The 22,101-nt window shown below is 36.2% G+C and overlaps 1 protein-coding gene across 1 annotated transcript; it reads left to right on the plus strand.

The window, feature by feature from the left end:
• The first annotated feature begins 362 nt into the window (after nt 1-362).
• On the plus strand, nt 363-18,058 carry LOC115920580 (methyltransferase-like protein 27). The gene is made up of 6 exons (XM_030976589.1): nt 363-385; nt 8,145-8,314; nt 9,225-9,347; nt 15,721-15,859; nt 16,269-16,361; nt 17,022-18,058. Exons 2-6 carry the CDS (start codon nt 8,168-8,170, stop codon nt 17,216-17,218), a joined length of 699 nt encoding a protein of 232 aa, XP_030832449.1. The 5' UTR covers nt 363-385; nt 8,145-8,167; the 3' UTR covers nt 17,219-18,058.
• Nucleotides 18,059-22,101: the final 4,043 nt, after the last annotated feature.

Consider the following 22,101-nt stretch of genomic DNA (forward strand, 5'->3'; position numbering starts at 1 on the left):
CACGAAAATCATGAAAAATGACAATTTCATTTAAGATGAGGGATTTTAGATCTAGAAATCATGAGGGGAAAAAAGTGTGGTGAGTTGTCCGAAAAGGCACCCCACCCTGGACAAGGCTCGCCTGACCAGGGTATTGTGGCGAGATGTCCAGGGTATTGTGGCGGGTTGTCTTGGGGCGGGTTGTCTTTGTGGCGAGTTGTCTGGAATTCGTCTCTTCATACATAAAGGGCTTCTTTTCCTCTTCTGGCCAGCGTTTCTCGAAACCGTCATAACTACAAGTTCACCGACATCCCGTCGAAACGCGTGTATTAAGTTTAGCACGCGTTTCAATGGGATGTCGGTGAACTTGTACGGTTTCGAGAAACGCTGCCCTGGTCTTATCAAAGTGAGTTTCTGTTATAGCTATAGTATCGAATGGATTATATTTCAGAGTATATTTTAGATCATCTATCTTAATTGGCTGGTAACGAACTGATATTGATTGAAATGGCAATTTGTTCGACCTTTCCCACCAAATGATTTTCCAGACATAGTATGCATCATTTTCCTACCATACTACTACTAGGCCAGGGACGTGTTATAACGTGACGTGGTCGATCGTCGATAGCAGTAGTACATACGTTTTAGGCCATTTTAAGCATTTTATAAAAAATCTCGCACACGCGCATGCGCGCGTGTTTTCGCGCGTTCTGGCATTTTGCAACAAAGAATCGCCAATTTTTCTTTTTTTATCATATTTGGCACATTTTCCCAAGCATTTTGATACCTTGTTAACATATTTCTGACCATTAATAACGGAGTAAGCGTCCGTTTAAGATACACGTCCGTGCGTGCGAGCTCTTGTAATACATAGCATATATGGGCAAAAACATGCCTGGGCAAAAACATGCCTATACAAAATCCATTGTAGCTCTTTAGGATGTAAGGTGACCCCAAATTTTGTTTCATATTTTGTAGAGTATGAATTGGAAATATGAGTTCTTGTCTCATTTGACCCTCAATTAACTCATGACGTAATATCATAATGGCCTCCGAACTCAAAATTCCAATTTGGATATTCATCAGCATATTTTTGGAAAATTGATTATATCTCTGTAAATATTGATTGATTTTCTTCCAACTTTCGATATGTTCTAGCTGAGATAATTCACTACAAATGCAATTGACATGATTTTTCATTTCGACAAAGGAATCATGACGTATTTTTGCGATTAAAGGAGGAATATCAATTTTTCACTTTTTGCGTGTATTCTCTATGGGACATGACTTTTTTCGAAACTGGATTCTACATTCCCGTCTTTCGCGAGCAATATCTCCGTCGTTTTAGCTTCGTTTACGCTGAACTTCCTAATACATGTAGTAGGAGTAGTATTAGAAGCAGTATCACAATAATAATGACAACAATGATTATTATGGTTGGTGGTGTTACTAATGTTATTTTTGTAATTATCAGGTGGGCTGTATATCGCACAGACCACCTTATAATTTCGTTAGAATTGCCTTTGTTTATTTATTTATTTATTATCAGGTGGGCTGTATATCGTACAGACCACCTTATAATTTCGGTAGAATTACCTTTATTTATTTATCAGGTGGGCTGTATATCGTACAGACCACCTTATAATTTCGTTAGAATTGCCTTTATTTATTTATCAGGTGGGCTGTATCTAATACAGACCACCTTATAATTTTGTTAAAATTGCCTTTATTTATTTATCAGGTGGGCTGTATCTAATACAGACCACCTTATAATTTTGTTAAAATTGCCTTTATTATCAGGTGGGCTGTAAAGCGTACAGAAAACCTTATGATTTCGTTAGAATTGGCTTTATTAGTTATTTTACTTATTTCAAACCACTTTTTTTGTAAGCACGATTACTTGAAAATGGCTCAAATTTGGCACACAATGTATAGGCATATGTACAAAACACAATAACGTTTTCAACTATGACCTTCACTGATGACGTCATCTAGGCGCCATTTTGTAAATTTTTCTGAAAATCAACTCATGATCATATCTTCATAATTAACCAAAAGCCATTTTTGATTCATATTTATCATGATTAAGGTCAATATTCGTCCGGTCAATTTCAGGTCAAAAAACGCGCGCGTGCGCGTACGTCCGCGCGCAAAATATTAAAATACTCAAAATAGTCTCAAAATAATTTTACATACGTTTTAGGCCATTTTAAGCATTTTATAAAAAATCTCGCACACGCGCATGCGCGCGTGTTTTCGCGCGTTCTGGCATTTTGCAACAAAGAATCGCCAATTTTTCTTTTTCATCATATTTGGTACATTTTCCCAAGCATTTTGATACCTTGTTAACATATTTCTGACCATTAATAACGGAGTAAGCGTCCGTTTAAGATACACATCCGTGCGTGCGAGCTCTTGTAATACATAGCATATAGTGGCAAAAACATGCCTATACAAAATCCATTGTAGCTCTTTAGGATGTAAGGTGACCCCAAATTTTGTTTCATATTTTGTAGAGTATGAATTGGAAATATGAGTTCTTGTCTCATTTGATCCTCAATTAACTCATGACGTCATCATAATGGCCTCCGAACTCAAAATTCCAATTTGCATATTATGACATCAGCATATTTTTGGAAAATTGATTGTATCTCTGTAAATATTGATTGATTTTCTTCCAACTTTCGATATGTTCTAGCTGAGATAATTCACTACAAATGCAATTGACATGATTTTTCATTTCGACAAAGGAATCATGACGTAATTTTGCGATTAAAGGAGGAATATCAATTTTTCACTTTTTGCGTGTATTCTCTATGGGACATGACTTTTTTCGAAACTGGATTCTACATTCCCGTCTTTCGCGAGCAATATCTCCGTCGTTTTAGCTTCGTTTACGCTGAACTTCCTAGTACATGTAGTAGGAGTAGTATAAGAAGCAGTATCACAATAATAATGACAACAATGATTATTATGGTTGGTGGTGTTACTAATGTTATTTTTGTAATTATCAGGTGGGCTGTATATCGCACAGACCATCTTATAATTTCGTTAGAATTGCCTTTGTTTATTTATTTATTTATTATCAGGTGGGCTGTATATCGTACAGACCACCTTATAATTTCGGTAGAATTACCTTTATTTATTTATCAGGTGGGCTGTATATCGTACAGACCACCTTATAATTTCGTTAGAATTGCCTTTATTTATTTATCAGGTGGGCTGTAAAGCGTCGTTCGAGGAGCATTTGTCACCGGAGCAATTGTCGCGTTTTGCGGAGCAATTGTCGGCGGAGCAATTGTCGGCGGAGCAAATGTCGGCGGAGCTATTGTCGGCGGAGTAATTGTCGGCGGAGCAAATGTCGGCGTAGCAAATGTCGGCGGAGCATATGTCGGCGGAGCAAATGTCGGCGGAGCAATTGTCGGCGGAGCAAATGTCGCGGAGCAAATGTCGCGGAGCAATTGTCGCGTTACCGGCCTGACATGAAGGGTTCTAAATAAGCATATTTATCGCCCGACTGTAAATTTGGGAATTTCTAATTTTCCAACAAACGCATAAAAAATATGACTTACAAAAATCACTGGTGTCGAATAAGAAATACCCCCCCCCCCCTCATCAGTACGCCAGCGTTCAGAGGCTCATGTCTTCTTACCCCTATAACAAAAAACACACACGCTTTTCCATTCTCTCACAATATTTCCACGATATGCGCGTATCGCTATGATAAAAACCTCTATTGATAAATATAGTTGGCATGCGGAATGTTTAGGAAATATTTAATTCCTGTTAACTTTTTTTTTCTTTGAATGGAATTTTATATGTGATTTAATTCAGGTTTGTATTATTGTTATGTCCTTTCTCCTTAATACTGCTTCTTTCTTCATTTTTTTTTTTTTGGGGGGGGGGGGCAAAGTGCCCCCCCCCCCCCTCTTCCGGCGCCTATGTCTCCCACGCTTCATTGACATCTGTAATTTGAAATATGTCGTTGAAAGGCCTCTGTGTCAGTGCATGAAACTACAAATCCTTAATAATCAAATTTTGGGAAATCACGCCATGCAGCTTATTATGTTTTTCAAGGGTTTGTGGCAACTCTCACCATAAAATGTAAAAGTAAAGAAATGTTCGCTGAAGAAAATTTTATATACACCAGCGACAATGTGTTTGTCTGGGTTGGCAGAATAAATATGATCAATTATCGATTTCGATGACATAGTAACTCGGGTAGGAACAGTAATTAATTGTGTGCATAAGAAACCAGTCATCAAAGATGAGAAATCATTTGCATCTGAATTTAAACTATCCTGACATAAATCACAATTAGAGTCTCCCAGTAGAATCATTTCTACATTGTCGCTAATCGCCCTTTTCATCATACAAGAGATTTTATCGAAATACTCGACTGAAACGTTTGGTGGTCTATTATAATACACAAATCAGAAGAGTTTCGTTACGAGCTACTTTAACTTTACAATATTGCTTCGAGATCAAAGTCCAGCCGTGTTGTCTCTTCATACATATATGAAACCCATTTAGACGAATCCATATGTGACGAAGAAATTGCAATAAGTGGATACACCTGTTAACGTCGAGATCGAAACCGTTCAGGCGGAGGAGTCGCCGCATATGTACGTGAAGGGCTTAATTATATAGTTAAACCGGAATTTATGCCAAAAGACCTGGAAATCATTGTGATGGAAATACATGAAGATAAGCAAAAATCGTATCATGTAGTAACCTGGTACAGACCACCCTCTTCAAATTATGACTTGTTCACTAAATTCGAAGACAACCTTGAGATGATCGAAGGAACTGGAACAGATTTTATCATCCTTGGCGATATGAACTGTGACATGAAGAAGAAAAACTCCGAGTGGCAAGCTAAGCAACTCTTTGAAATATTTCACAATAATAAATGTGAGCAACTTATAATGGAAGCAACTCGCGTAACCAATAACTCAAGTTCATTAATTGATTTGATTGTGACGAACAATTCTCAGCAAATTCAGTCAAGTCAAGTGGAGTATTGCATGTGACTCTGAGTGACCACTATATGGTATATTGTGTAAAAGGGAAACTTCCTAATTGTAATGTAATGCATAAATATAGAAAGATGAGGAATAAAAGAAAACTGAAGCCCGACATTGTGCAAAATTTCATTCAACGTATTAATTTTGATTGTATCCAAGAATATGTTTGCCCCCAAAAGGCGTATGGAGCATTCGAGAGTATATTGAATTCTATATTAGATGATATAGCACCCATAAAACGAATGAGAATCAAGAATAAAACATCAAAATGGATTAATCAAAACATCCTAGATTTGATTGAAGAGAAAAATGCTGCTAAACAGATTGCCAAAAAGTCAAAAGATGACGTTGACTGGCGCATTTACAAATCATTAAGAAATAAAGTCATTGCTGTTATTAGGAAAGCAAAGTATATGAGTATATTGGAAATTGTATTGAAAACAGCTCTGATCGCAATACTCTGTTTTCATCTATGCAGGAATTCTTACCTACTAAGAAGAAAGTCTGCAATAATATTCCACAGTTACTTATCAATGAAGAAATTATCTATGACCATAAACAAATTATGAATGAATTCAATGACTATTTTGTTTCAGTAGGTACAAATATACAAGACCAACAAACTTGTCCTTCTCAAGATATGACGTTTAAAAATTATTGTTCTGATGTTATCGCTGGCGAATTCAATTTTGCCGATGTTGCCGAAAGCACTGTTTTAAAGGAATTAAAAGAAATTTCTGTCAAAAAGGCTACAGGGCCAGATGAGATCCCAGCATTGTTTATAAAGATGATTTCTCCATATATTGCCAAACCAATGTGTCATATTATAAATATGTCTTTGACTCAAGGAATTGTTCCGCTTCAATGGAAAATATCACGTGTAACTCCCATATATAAAAAGGGAGATAAACAAGAAAAAAAGCAATTACAGACCAATATCGGTTATTCCAGTACTAGCCAAAGTGATAGAAAAGATTGTTTTCAAGCAGATATATGAATTTTTAAATGACAATAACTTACTATGTGATAATCAGTCAGGTTTTCGGCCAAAGCACTCAACGACTACTACACTATTAAATATCACAGAAGATCTATTTGATAATATAGACAAAGGATGCACAACAGGGATTGTTATGCTCGATTTACAAAAAGCATTTGACTGCATTGATCATCACATCCTTCTGCTAAAATTACGTTTCATCGGTATGTCTGAAAAAGTCACCAAATGGTTTGAAGGTTATCTAATAGGGAGAAAGCAATTTATTACAATGAATGGTATAAGCTCGAATATTAAGGAACTTACATGCGGAATACTGCAAGGTACTATTATAGGACCCATGCTATTTTCAATATATGTGAACGATCTACCAACTGCAGTGAAGCATTCTAAGGTATTAATGTATGCTGACGATACGTGTTTATATTTCAGTAGTAACAATGTTCAAGAATTGACAACGACTTTAAACAAAGACCTAGAATCCGTATGTGAATATCTAAAATGCAACAAACTTAAATTAAATGTTAAGAAATGTGAGTTTCTTGTCGTAGGAACCAGGAGTAAGTTAAACAGACTTGATCCTAATATACATTTACTAGTAGAGAGTATACCCATTCTGAGAGTTTCATCGTGTAAGTATCTTGGCGTAATTCTAGACGAGAATCTAAGTTGGAACCTACATATCAACGAAATAAAAAGAAAAGTTTTGTTTAAATTGTATATGTTAAGGAGAATTCGTCCGATTATTACACAACGCCAAGCGGAATTGTTTTATAAATCCATGATACAATGTCATTTTGATTACTGTGATATAGTCTATGCAAATACAGGGGTTACGAACTTGAAGAAAACTTCAAACTTTACAAAATAAAGCGCTAAAAACTGTTTTAAGGAAAGACCCAAGATTCCCAACAGATCAGTTGTTCATACTTTTGAAGTTAGATAACATTTTAGAAAGATTGAAAAAAAGGACATTAATAGTTATGCACCAAATATTTTATAATAATGCACCAAAACCTATTTTACATTTCTTTGAAAAGCACAACCCTGTGTATAATACCCGACACTCTTTTCATAACTTTGCATTACCTAAAGGCCAAACGAATTATAAAATAAGGAGTTATAAAGGAGCGAAATGCTGGAACACAATTTTACAGGAACTGAAATCCATAGAGAATAAAAATGTTTTTAGAAAACAGATCATGTCACCACCTAGGTAGGGGCGGGGGTGGGGTGGGGGCTGACCCTTGGGAGGAGAGTCAATCAGACTCTCGGTTTACAATACACTTCTCTGTTAATTATTTACTTTTCATTCATTATTGTTAATTTTTATTTTGTACATTATAATAATTCATGTTTTCTTTGTTTATTTTTTGTTGTTGTTTTGTTTCGATTATTTTGCATATTTTTATGTTTTGTTGTCTTTGTTACTGGAATTTGTTTTGTGATATAATTTGTATATTTTTTATTCAGTCACGGACTTTCTGAAAATCAACCGATAGGCTGAGAGAGTGACCGTGCTTAAATAAATAAATGAAATGAAATGAAATGAAATGAAGCATAAAGGGCTTCACTTCCTCCGACGGTGTATCGTTCTGTCTTTACGAATAATGTTGTACTCCTTTATTACTAGTTCGGAGTCTGGTCTTATCAAAGTGAGTTTCTGTTATAGCTATAGTATCGAATGGATTATATTTCAGAGTATATTTTAGATCATCTATCTTAATTGGCTGGTAACGAACTGATATTGATTGACACAGGCGAGTACGCAGGTTTTTTTTTAATGTGTATGTTTTATGTATGTTTTTTTGGAACCCCCCCCCCCCTTTTGATTTTAAACCCCCCCCCCCCCCCTTGAAAAAAATCCTGCGTACGCCACTGGATTGACATGGCAATTTGTTTGACCTTTCCCACCAAATGATTTTCCAGACTATAGTATGCATCATTTTCCTACTATACTACTAGGCCAGGGACGTGTTACAACGTGACGTGGTCGATCGTCGATAGCAGTACATTTGATTGTCTTGATCTGCACAGCTTGAAGCGTTGAATGGGAATGATGAATGGCAAAAAGCGCTGGGTTTTTAACTTTTTATAGCTTAGTTACATTTTTTGTTTATTTCATTGTTCATTTACCACAGATAAGCATCAAACAATCCGCAATATGAATGTAAATGACAACGAGAAGGATACCAAGGTAGAGAAAGAAATCCCAACAGACTTGGCGAAATGGGCACGGGCATTCCGAGAAGAAAGCAATACTGACGCACTCGAAGCTATGTACGATGATTTTGCTGAACAATATGATAAGGTACGTGACGTAGCCACTAGGGTCAATGGTTAAGCCCCTATAATATACCAAACTAGTTCTCACTACGTTCTGGAACTGTCCAAGAAAATCGTAAAACGGGTTGTGGTCGGGGTAGAATGTGTAAATAATATTCTCAAGAGGGCAAACAAAAGGTATTCATGAAGCGCCTCCATGACTTTGACAGTATTATTCTGAAATGCACAAGCGGACATCTCAATATGCACAGGATGTGTGAATAGGGAGGGGGGAGGGGAGGGATAATTTGTACTGAAGCTAACTACCTACTGTATATTCGTTTGACATAAACATACTTATTTTCTTGATGAAAAAAATTGTGTAATTTTTGTACAGTCCTTCGACTGTACTTACCTTCTAACAGGCACAAAGTCCTGAGAAAATTCTCAAACCACAAAGATATTTATGGTTTTCTTTGAAGGCGTCACTGTGCAACACCCTCTCACAGTGATTAACGGTAAATTCTCCTAACCATTTTTGAATTTTCCCAACCGTTTTTCTACGAAAATAAGTCATAAGACAAGCTTTTAAAAATCTTTTAACACTTGAATGTCTGGAATGGTATATAGAGCCAAGCCAATCCATTGCTCTGTGACGATTTAAATGCACCTAAAATGTAATTAAATTGTAATAATATAGTAAGGAGAATTAAGGAATCGATCAGATCAGTTTTCCACAATTTTTATCATTAATAATGGTCCGTTTTCACTCAAACTTTCAGATTATCTTTAATTGTACATTTAGCATTGAAGTCACTACCTTAGCACCATTTTTATACTAAGTCCCTTTTGAATGAAATGATACTTAAGCTTTTAAACTTTCACTGGAAACTAATGAACCACTTAATTCTCGTCTTGGTATTCCCTTATCTACATGACCAATATATGAAATTTAGATGAATGCCGCATTGAAGGGCACTGGGCCTGTTTTGACTGCTGACGCCCTCACCCGGTTGGTAACGAATCGAGATGTGAGAATACTAGACGTAGGCTGCGGCACTGGGCTTGTCGGTCAACAGGTTAGTTTTCAAACCCACCACACCAATGGCGTAGCTACAAGGGGGAATAAGTGCCTCGATCCATGCCTACAAATCGAGTTGTGAAGTAAAATTAAAAAGGAAGAAAAAGCGAGAAAATAGAGATAGGGAAAGGGAAAATGGGGAAAGGATGAGACACAAACACATTTGGACCCCTCCCGCATTCTTTCTCTTCGGCTTGTAAGCTCACATTTTCATTTTCCGAATAAGATCCCCGCGCCCAACCATGTAGCTAGAATTTTATTTTAGGGGGGCGGTATGAGCACGCGAAGCGTGCGAATCACTTACAGAGCGCGCAAAGCGCAAAGCGCGCTCCCTAGGGCTAGGGGCAAAGACGTTTAAATATAGGGGAGTGGGTGCAGGGAGGGGGAGTTTCCCTTTGATGTTTCATTAAATTATTAGAGAGAGAAGACGATTTGTTGTACCGTTCTCGACTCCTAATCCTTGTCTAATTTTTTTTTCTTTGTCTGCTCCTTTTTCTCACTACGTTGGGGGGGGGCGACCGCCCCCACCGCCCTCCCTGATTCCAATGCCCTCAATTGCATATTGCTCCGGTTGTCTCATTTTCGCCAGCACAAACGTAGGCTTGTTCGCGTTTATAGCAGACGGCAATCGGCGGATCAGACGACAATTGATAGTGATTTTGTATGTGAGATTGCTTTGCTAAATTTAAAATACAAGAATCTTTTCCATATCTTTCAACTATCATTGATATCTGATAATTAGACAGTTTGTAAAATAAACCTACCAAACTACATAATACAATTGAATACTTGATTGAAAGTAGGGGAGTTTGATGTGGTGCACAATTGCACCCCTCTGCTAATAATCGAATAGTCCATGGTGTTCATGAATATTCATGTTTTTGCTTACCCCGGCAAAATGCTTTCCTATAAATGGAAAAATTACGGTGGGGGGTTGGATGAAATGGACATAATGAACAAATCAGAAGTGATCTATGATAATTCATGCTTCTTATCCTTCGTGTGCTTGAATTATAACCTTACAATTGCGTGGAATATTGAGTCCAAAGTTCGACTTGTGTTATATAGGCAATGGCGAGTTTGCGACCTATTTTGATCAAATTACGGTGGGTGAACTTTCAAAAGTCAATGGGACATCAGGGTTCCAATGAAAGAGCTAGTGATAACGTACGTCGGGGTGGATGTGCTTTTCGTTTATTTATTTTTTATTTTTTAAACGATTTAGGGGGGTAAAAGTCAATAGGCTAACGTACATGTTAGGTTGCTAGACTCTGCCGATAGGGGGCGTTCTCAAATTAGACTAAACGGAGCTATATGATATATTTCTACGCCACCTCAACACATTGTTCGTTCTGACTGCCATCCGATTTGGGAATAATTAAAACATTTGAGAAGAAAATGAATATAGCCTATTTGAATTTGAACATGCATATTCAAGCATGTATAATGTGAATCGTAGTATTAATAAACTATAGTAAAATAACAATTTCGGAGTGTATTGCAAGTTTCCTTGTAGGAGGCAAAGCCAAATCGGTTCTGCATCATAATCATGGAAGTGACGTCAGAGCAGTCTTGTGATTATTTATGATTTGAAGCCGAGTTGGCCTTCACTCCGACCAAAATGTTTGCAATTCACACTAATTCGATTTTTAGTATATACATTTTACAAAATATTAACATTTATTTAAGTAATATGGAAGTATCCTGACCCATAGTAATTAATGATACGAAGGAATGTTATGTAAATCATTAAATACATAGAACTATACTAAAAAATAGCCTAGATCTGATAATAGCGGAATTATTAAGGGGATAATTAACATTTGCATATGACATGATGCAACATTACTGCTGTGGCATGTATACCCAGGGTTACATTCCTTTATCTAGGTATGATCAGGGAGGTGATAGAGAAATTGTTATTTTACTATAGTTTATTAATACTAGGATTCACATTATACATGCTTGAATATGCATAATTATATTCAAATCCAATCAACATGTTCATGATACTCTAAATTGGGACTTTCTAGACTGCCGTTACAAAAAGCATGTATGTACTATGATTTTTAAGATATTAAATAATTACACTCCGTCTTATATGTCAAATAATATCAAATATCGCACGTATGATTCTTCATTTCGCTCATCCCGAAATCTAGATCTCCCTAAACCGAATTCAAATAATTGCAAAAGAACATTCTTCTATAGGGGGCGACACAATATAACCAACTACCAGAACACATCCGAAATGCAACTACATTAAGATCCTTCCATACCCTAATAACTGATAATTTTTCTTAACACACTTCCTTAAACTCAAATGAGTTTGCATAACCTTGTGTGGGTGTGTGTGTGTGTGTGTGGGTGGGTGTACGCTATCATTTTAATACTATCATTTTCATGGTGAAGTATGTTACATTTATGTCAAGATCGGGGGGGGGGGGCGAGTACCAACTTTAGAAAAGATGAAAAAAAAAAAAATTTAAGTATACCCAATAAACAAAATCACGTGAAAATCACGTCAATATCAAGGTATCGACTTGAGGAGAGTTACGTTCTTCAAACACCGGACATTTACGTAAATGTGTTAATACGTTTGTTGCACTAGGTCACTTAAAACACACGTACACTAAATCACGCAATTGTCACTGCAATATCACCATTATAATAACGTGAGTATCCCTACCTTGGAGACCATGGTTTGGAAACCTAATACTCCCGTGTTTTTTTTGGTTATGAAATTACATCTTCATAAACGAAATTATCGCGTCACAAAAACACGTGAAGCGTTAGTGATTGTTTTAGTCAAAATATCTGCGTGAAATTCACGTGAATATTACGTTGAAGAGGAAATATATTACTGTAACCCGCGTTCAACCCGATAATTACGCAAATGTTACACTATAAATAAACCAAAATAATGACGTTCTCATCCCGTTTCTGAACATCGTGTTTTGGATCTTCCATAATTACGTCCAGGCGCGCCGGAAGCAGTTTGGGATTAGAGGGGTGGGGGGGGGGGGGGGGGGGGGGGCGGGTTGGTTGCAAACATCCCAGAGGAGAAAGCTAGTTGCAACTAGTCCAGTTGATGAACCAGTTAATGCCAACTGGTAACCCCAGAAATTGAAATGGGCTAAATGATCCAGTTGATCCAGACCAGTTATAATTCAACTGGTTTAGCTGAGCCATTAGAACCATTTGGTAAAACTTCCAACCAGTTGAACAGCAACAACACTTCAATACTGGTACGTCTGTATTTCCAATGTAAAGGCATTGGTAATAAGTAGACTTACATAATTAATTAATCGAATTTTTTTCATATACTTGTATTTTATTGAAATTATTTTAGTTCTAGTTAATGTTTTCCTTATTCATGTTTAATTAAATGTAATTTATACGAAGTAGCGAAATGTCCTAATAACTGGAAATTTATATTTGTAGTATTTTCGAAATGAATTGCATATAACTAAATCATCAGTAATTAAGAAATATGCTCTAAATTCAGATAAACTGATTAAAAAACATAGATCTGCACGCACCCCATATTCAATATGCAAATTAATTTGTGTCAGCTGGTTCAACTGGAAACATGCCAACAGTCAGCCAGCAGTCATCACCTGGTGCAACTGGAAATATGCACACAGACCGGTTATCAACTGGTGCAATGTAAAGATGCCAACAATCAGTTATCAACTGGTGAAAATAGAAATATGCCAACAGACACGGGATTATCACCACGGAACTTAAATGGTAACTGTGAAACCATCAAGACACCCAAGAATAACTCATTTTTCACACCTGGAAATCACGGAATACCCAGCTTAGATTAATAATCCGTTAGAGTCACGAGATCATCACCGCGGAACTGCTGGCAACTTTGACTACCATTTACATAGGTGTTTTAAGACACCTAATAATTTCTAATTTTTCACACCTAAATATCACGAATTCACAGCTTAGATTAGTAATCAGTTTTAGCTACGTGATCATCACCAATAAATTTATGGTAACTTTGAAACCATTTAAAAAGGTGTTTTAAGACACCTAATAATTACTAATTTTTCACACCTAAAAGTCACTTATGCCCAACTTAGATTAATAATCCGTTTGAGTGACGAGATCATCACCGCGGAACTGCTGGCAACTTTGACTACCATTTAAATAGGTGTTTTAAGACACCTAAAAATTACAAATTTTTCACACCTAAATATCACGGATTCACAGCTTAGATTAGTAATCAGTTTTAGCTACGTGATCATAACCAAGAAAGTTATGGTAACTTTGAAACCATTTAAAGAGGTGTGTAAGACACCTCATAATTACTAATTTAATATAACCAGTGATTCACGGACAGAACAATAAGACGATTAGCCGGTGTAAGTAACGTGATTATTACCATCAACCTTGGATAACCTGTGAAACCAATCGATTAAGGTGCTTACAAGACCAAATAATTACTTATTTATCACCACCATCGGTTAACGGACAAAAAACTCGTTGCTTGGTCAAGTGGTTATTTGGTCATAAACACGTGATTTACAGAGGTAAGTGGAATCACGTTACTCCAGTCGCGTGATAAATTGGTGGTTTTTAGGTTAGATGAAAACGTGAACAGGAGTACCTTTTTTGTTTAAATGAAAGCACGTGTCGATAACGTTTAAATTTAGTTCAAAAGGCACCATACTTTAAAATCACTTAAAATACACTCCCAAAAGAGGTTACTTTTTAGTGTTTTGTTTATTGGGTAGGGATGAGGAAAAGAAAATAGCAATTAGAATGGGAAAGCTGGGATCACATTTCTTAAAGTCGGAGCAGCTTAAGATTAATCAAGATTTGTTTTCTTCTCCACCGTGAGCCTGTTAAAAGTGTAACTCTATTTTGCGGCCTGTATACTTATTTAGTATATTTTTCTTGAGTTGAGAATGTTAGCAGACATCCACTGAGTGAGTAGTGTGTGTGTAGGGGGGGGGTGGGTGGGTGGGTGAGTGGGTGAGTGGTTGAGTATGTGTGTGGGTGGGTGGGGTTTTTGTGTAAGGGAGGGGGCAGGGCCAGGGAGGGGGCAGGGAGGACCAGGCATTGTTCCAGTTAAAATTACCTCCAGATTTGTTTAAGTTTTTTTTAAATTTTTATATAAGTGAATAACATTTACAATTGGAAAATCAATAATGATAAATCAAAATCGATTTTAGCAACTGTCCACCAATATTATATTTAGATACCTATACGTTTACTTTGTTGCTCAGTTATATATACTGCAAGTGAGGTTTTGTTTAATTATGTTTATGTCAAAGTAATCAATATTGAACAAGTTTATTTTATTCAATTGTATGTTATGGTTTGTATTATACATTTGGAGAAATAAAACAAAATTGCTTTAAAACCAAAAAAGTACGCGTATGATAGTATTTTTGAATATTGTGATACTTTGGTATTTACAAAAACTTGTATTTGTGTTTTGTTTCTATTCTGCTTTATGTCGCTTTTATGTTAATATTGTAGTGTAAGGACCCCAAGGAAGAACAGTAGTGTTCTATAAACACTGCTGAATTGGGCTTTCGACCGATTTTTGTCTATGTCCATGTATAAATACTTTACTTTGTATATTTTACTATGTATAATATTTTAATCTGATTTCGGAAATAAAAACAACAACAACAAGAGAAGGAGTGGAAACTCTTGTAATTTATTCAAACGCATGCGTGAGTTCCAAGGCGTAACAATTGGATGCGTAACATTCCACTTGGCTTTGAAGTTCCATGCTCCGAGCCGTTTTTCCAATTGCGGGGAATTTCGGAGGCCTAGCACCAGTTTCACATGTATTAAATTACCGGCGAAATGGGGATCGTATTATATGGGGATCGTATTGGGAGTAGTGCATCAACAACAACAAACAAACTTAGTACACCGCCCTTCCAATAATTTGTGTGCCAGAGTTGGTAAAAGAAAACTCATTGAAAGGGACAGCGAACATTTGCTGAGATATCATTTTCTAATATAGGAATTCTAAATCCTGATTATGTCATGCGCTCTTGTATCTCACCACCTGTTCGTCAGTTGCGGAATAGCGCATAACTTTTCGGCGGCTTGGAGCATGGAGTCAAAGAATAGCGGCTTGATTCCACTCCTTCTCTATCACCTCCCTGGTATGATTAAAATTAAGACAATAATTATTCTTTCTAGCTAGTTATGGTTACGAATGCTTTGCAAAATAATAATGTATATGAAATATCAGACAGAAAACGGACTCTTAAAATAAATTTTTATGGTTCTCTCTCTCTCTCTCTCTCACACACACACACACACACTCACTGTCTGTCTGTCTGCCCTCCCCCCCCCCCCTCTCTCTCTCTCTTCTACCACCGTTGTAGCTCTACGATAACGGATACCGTGATATACATGGAGTAGACATGTCAGCTGGATCATTAAAGGTTCTTGAAAAGAAACAGATTTACTCGAAGCTAGTAAAGGCTAGATTTGATCCTAGCACACCTCTCCAATATGCCGATGGTAAGCATTCGATGTAGTATTACTCAATTTAACCCTAAATTGAGCTTCTAAAATAGTTTGAGATATTTTTTTTTTTCTTACTTCAAAGCACGCAATATGAATATTTTTTTATCAAGAGGCTTGTTTAACAAAATTAAAATACAATAATGTGAAAATTGACATTTCATTCGTTGCGATAATGATGATAATAATAATAGCTACATTTTTATATTGCGAAAAGAATTATTATTACCCCTAGTTTAAGTCCAGCCGCCCTAAAAAAAATTCGCTATTCCTCTCCCAAGCATTTACTCTCAGACACCATTCATCCTTCTTCATTTTTTTCTTTTTCTTCTTCTTCTTCTTTTTTGTTTCCTTCTTCTTCTCACCCTATCTTAACTCGGTATTATATACCCTTTATTATTTCCAGGTTATTTTGACGTGATAATAAGCGCTGGTGTTTTTGTACCGTGTCATCTCACTCACGCCTGTCTTCCAGAGATTATTCGTCTTCTCAAAGCTGGTAAAAAAAAATTTCAATCAACATCATTCGACAATCGACATTAAACCACTCAAAGTATATCTTACGTAATGTTAAGTGCTATAGTTTCAGAATAATACGTACTTCACTTGTAGGGAATCATAATTTACGTAATCATATCAACTTTGCCATACCAAAAGAACGTACAATTAGCAACTCAAGAATGACGATCTCAAGTTACAGCAGTTACCTGAAACCACCTTAAAGTCTTTCCCCAGACTGTATTTGATTAACATGATCAATGAGGCCATTAAAATTATACCAACATTGTATTACAATGCCTAATTGAAGTGGCAGGCTGTTTTATGTTAATGTTTATTTCGTTTTACCTTACTCATCAAACGAGTTAAAGAGATTTAAAACATGAATCCAACCCCCGTAACAGTTTCAACCTCCTCTCTTAACCAATGGTCTGACACCGATCCATAATCTTTTGATGATGTGTAAATGACTAGTATCAGAGGAGTATTAGTTTATTTCCATTGGCGTAATATGTAAAGTATAGGTATACAAAACATTAGCATATTTGCATAGTCTCTCTTTCTCAAACGAAGCAAAATTATTTTGTCTTATATTTTTGCTACGCATCAGTTCATCTATTATCCCAATATGATAATCACTGTTGAATCACTCTTTTCTCAGGAGGACATATTCTCATCACCACGAGGAAAAACGTCTTTGATGAGGAGATGGCAGGCATAAAGCTGAAATCATCCTTTGCCAGTCTGACCAAAGATGGAGTACTCGAGAAGATATCACACGAGGAGATCGGTTATGCGACTGAGAACGATGAAGTTACTCCAGGCTTGATATTATCGTATAAGGTCCTACAGCAATGAAGGAAATATGATATGCATGGGCGTCTGTTGCGGCACAAATTGTCGACGGCGACAATTTGTGCCGATTTTTGCAAAACCTGACGGCACAAATTGTCGCCACCGGTACAAATTGTCGACAAAGCACATTACATTGAATTACGATCAAAGTTCAAAGCCGTAAGTGGCATAACTTCATATCAAGCATCAAGACACAGTATGCATACACACAAACATACGGTCAAGGTCATTTTAAGTATGTGCGCGTGCGTGCGTGTTTGTGTGTTCGTGTGTAATATTTGTTCACTTTTACTGCATATATCATTGCCATCTTATTTTAAATGCTTGAATTAGTGCTGAAACGAAAACATGTATTTTTATTTCAGTAGATTACTCAGAAGGTATTTTAAAGCAAAGTCTACAATATTCTCATGAAAATTGTATGTAAATTTCTTGTATGTAGGTTTTCTTTTACCACATCTTTATCTACAGGTTGAATTACTTGAACTTGAATCTTCTATATTTTCCTGATTCCTGTATTCTAGAACATATTCATCTACTTTATATATTCGGGTATCTAATTGTCCCTTAATATTCCAACATAGTTTAATGAAAAAATGTTGTTAAACAGTTTTGAATCGAGATTTTACTCAAAACATGTTTTCAACATTAACAAATTTTTGAATTCCAGAAATTCCAAAAGACGGAAACTGGAGTATCATAATAGCTGTAAATTTTAATATTTGGTTTTAGCAGGTACCCTAACTTTGTGATAATCGGTTGCATGTAAAAATTTCATCATCAAAAAGATCTCCTAAGATCAACAAACCTGAAGCGAATAAAATTTCAATCAGCATTCTATTATTCTAGATGTTTATTTTGTTTATTCGTTTGTTGGTGTATTTAGAATGGACCTAGAGGCAGGCGCGGATCCAGGGGGAGGGGGCGATGGGCCCACCCCCTCCCCCTCCTGGCCAAAAAAAGAAAGAACAGAAGAGACGGGCCCCCACCCCTGGCACTGAAAAAGTTTTTAAAAAAGATGGTGACCACAAATTTACCTTTTTTCTCAAGTGGGGGGGGGGGGGGGGAGTAAAAAGAAAATGCTCACTATGCCCCCCCCCCCCCCCCCCCACTGAGAGAAATATCAGCAGGCGCGATTTTCAAATTTCCCGCAAAAAAGAAAGAAAAATGTTAGTGCTCATGGAATGGGATGTGACGTGACGGGATGGGATGTGATTATTTTTGTAGGTTCCAAGTTTTCACGTGAATTTTTAATATTCTTATTCCTCTTATGTTTAGTATAACAAAATATTCCTGGACAATGTGAATGAAGTTTCCCTACTAAATACAAATTCAAACCACTTCAATGGCGTAGATTGATAACTTGAAGTGGATTTAACTCCATAAAGAGCGACCTAATATGAATCCTAAAACGGTGGATTTCCACTATTATGCAGTATTCTTATACATGTGAGTATAAAGAATGATCCGGAAAGGGGTTCGATTAATACGTGGAGTAGCGGTTACGTTTGTCGAAGGTCACGTCCAGATTTCCTGTTTTTTCCTTCAACATGTTTCTCTCCAAGGGCATCAATCCCTAGGGGACAGGGGGGACACGTCCCCCACGAGTTTTTCTAGGTGGGACATCATATCAAATGTCCACCCCCCCCCCCCCATGTTTTGTCAGAAAAGAAGAGGGACCACCAGGAACAACGATTTTGTATACGAAATCTCACGAATTGGCAAACAAAATTAAAAAAATTAGTGCCTCTTACATCCCCCCCCCGCTAAGTATTTCCTGACGAATTGGGCACTGAAAAAAAAAATGTGCTCTCGTTTCATAAAACTTCTCACCAATAACAATTTCCAAAATGTTATGACAAAGTTGCTCTTATAGACACGCAAATGCAATGATTTTAGTAGCTCATAACATTTATAATAATTTGTTTTTGATAACACTAGCTTTAACCGGGGGGGGGGGGGGGCTGAAACCTCACGTGCTAGCCTCCCCCCCCCCTCCTTTCATAAAACCAAGGAGGTACCAGCACCTCCTTGTTAAAACGGAGCACCCAATATATACACGTATACAGTATCATACCCCCAAAACAAAAACATTACATACTAAACTAAAGGAAAACAGGAAGAAGAAAATGGGAAAGAATAAAACGGAGAAAGAGAGGGAGAGAGAAAGAGATACGAGTGTATGTGTGTGTGTGTGTGTGTGTGTGTGTGAGAGAGAGAGAGAGGGAGGGAGTGAGAGAAAGGGAGGTAATTCTTAGACAAGAGAGAACTTAAATGAAGTCAGAATAGAGAGAGAGAGAGAGAGAGAGAGAGATAGAGAGAGAGAGAGAGAGCACAAAAGATAAAGATAATACCATAACATCTAAACTGTCTCTTTCTTGAGTCTATCTTTCTCATCCCATTCTCTTTCTCCCTTCCTTCTTTTTTTACCTCCCTGTTTTCATCTCTCTGTTCGCTTTCTCTTTTCCTTTCCCAATCTTTCCTCCCTTAGCTATTTATTCATCCACATCTCTCTTTATCAGAGGGCAGGGGATGCAAACATTAAGCATAGATATTAATTTTAAATGGGGTATGTTATATTAAAAGAGAAAAGTAAATGAGTCCCTTACATCAGTTATGTCTCTGATATCATATAATCTTGTCAAATATTTCATACTTTATTTTGTAGATTGTCAATAATATCAATAATCATAGAGAAGACGTTTCCTGGAAAATTAACAGTACTGAAACATTCACAACATGTATCAATATGCAGCCAGGGTGACATACACTACAAAAACAAACAAAAAATTGCACCATATTAAGCGACCAAAAACATAAAGATACAAAAGGAAGTACAATAGTAAGATTACAAGCGCACTCTTTTATAAATACTAACTTGTAATATTTTCAATTTCCATGATTTTCCATTTTAACAATTGAATCTGAACGTGAAGCATGCCAAAGCAGAAAGATGGTATACTTCGACATTACACCATCTATTCATAATCTAATACCATAAATGGGGAAAACCCTGTTCTGAAAGTTGATAACGTCACAGTTAAGTTCTACTCAGCCATTGATACTTGGGTATTTAATTTCAATTCAGGAAAGTTTGAACATGTATAAGAGAATTACCATCAATTAGAAACGAATCCAAAATAATTGGAAACGAACCATGGACATAATGTAATTTATATGAGTAGAATTCACAAATGTGACAAAAACTGTTATAAAATGTTAGCTTTATTTCATAATGGTCTTACAGGCAGTATAAGGTTATACTAATCTGAGGTGTACTGTACTGGCAGCAAAGTTGTAGAAGATTTGTGCTACTGCATATTGACATTTTCTCCCAAAGGTACATGTAGCAATCACACACATGTATACATTACAGTGACCATGTTCTCCAAAAGTAAAAAGAATAATGATACATTTTACATAATGATATAATTGTCAACAACACAAATACATGTAAATAAAGATATAATTGCACAAGCCTTCGTAACTAATAATACACTGCATAGGAATTTATTATATTAAGTTCTAGGATATGTAATTTTTCTTTTACTTAATATGCTTCTCCTCTGATATAAATTTATTTTATGTAGAATAATATGAATTCTTATAATATGCTGGTAATCCTTCTAATACACTTCCACTATATAATTATAAAATGCATCATTATCGTATCCTATACTTAGGAAGGACCTGATCTATAATAATGTATATTTTGTACTGCTTCAATTTCTATGTTTATTATAGCTTCAAAACATACTTTAAAATATCTTCACTAGTATGCATAAAGATAGGTAACATTTTACTTACATTAACACATATTGTAAAAAGAACAAACGTACATTTGAAATAAGCTCATTAGCACATAGATGATCCATTTCTTCATTTATATGGATTATGGAGCACACAGTGGAAGAAATAGACAAGAGGATATAGCAGACTGCATGTATACAGTTGAATACCATTATGCTGATAAATTCATAATTGTACTGAAATTGGTAACAGGCAAGATCAGTTCCTCGTAATTGTTTGTTTAAAATTACCATAGCAAATACATGTTCATGTATGTACATTTGCCGATTCTTTAGATTACCTGTTCACTTCACCATGTGGCAAAAACACAATGTTTCAAAATTGTCCATGTTTCAGTGCAGCTCTAAATATTCCAATCTTGTAATATTTCAAAGAAAATAGAACACATTTCCAACTTCTAACAAATAAAGCACAGATCAGATGCCAAAAAGGATTCCCTTCCGTGTTCTGTTATTCTTCTTGAATACATGGTATATGGTATGCTGCATGATCCAACATCGAACTACGAATTTCAATATTTCACCTGACACTGCATGTAAAACACATATTCAAAGTAATATAGAGTATTGGAAATCACTTCTTTTTTTTCTACTGTACATATACCTGCGTGGGCAGACCGAAAAGAAAAGAAAACAAATTGAATTTTCCTCTGGAGTACTCATATATCTGAGAAATCAAAATTTAAAGAGAAAGTTGAGTTCTGGGAAGAGGTAAAAAATAATTTGTGAGCATTATCATTGTTATTATGCAAGCGTGGAAGAACATCAGATTAAACATGTTTTTTGAAAGGCATGGCTCTTCAAATGCCTTCATATTCTAAATATGACATGAAACATCGTAAAAATCGGGGGTAGGTTTTTATCGCCATGTGCTCGTGTAGTCCCATATACATCATTCTGTGTACAGTGCTTGTAACTTTGCCAAGATTTGGCCAAATTTCTTATCATTTTGATGATTCCAGAACCTTGCAATACACACGAATACATATATACTAGATGATCAACCTTTTCTGGCAGATTCCACAACATTTCTTTCACAATGCAATCACATGACCAGAACTCAACTTTATCTTTAAG

Source organism: Strongylocentrotus purpuratus, unplaced genomic scaffold, assembly GCF_000002235.5.
Source record: "Strongylocentrotus purpuratus isolate Spur 01 unplaced genomic scaffold, Spur_5.0 spur5_scaffold_9, whole genome shotgun sequence".
NCBI lineage: Eukaryota > Metazoa > Echinodermata > Echinoidea > Camarodonta > Strongylocentrotidae > Strongylocentrotus > Strongylocentrotus purpuratus.

Coding starts and splice junctions, on each gene's coding strand:
- LOC115920580 (XM_030976589.1), top strand. CDS start 8,168: ATGAATGTAAATGACAACGAGAAGGATACCAAGGTAGAGAAAGAAATC. Junction 9,348..15,720: donor CTGGGCTTGTCGGTCAACAG/GTTAGTTTTCAA, acceptor CCACCGTTGTAG/CTCTACGATAACGGATACCG. Junction 15,860..16,268: donor ACCTCTCCAATATGCCGATG/GTAAGCATTCGA, acceptor TATTATTTCCAG/GTTATTTTGACGTGATAATA.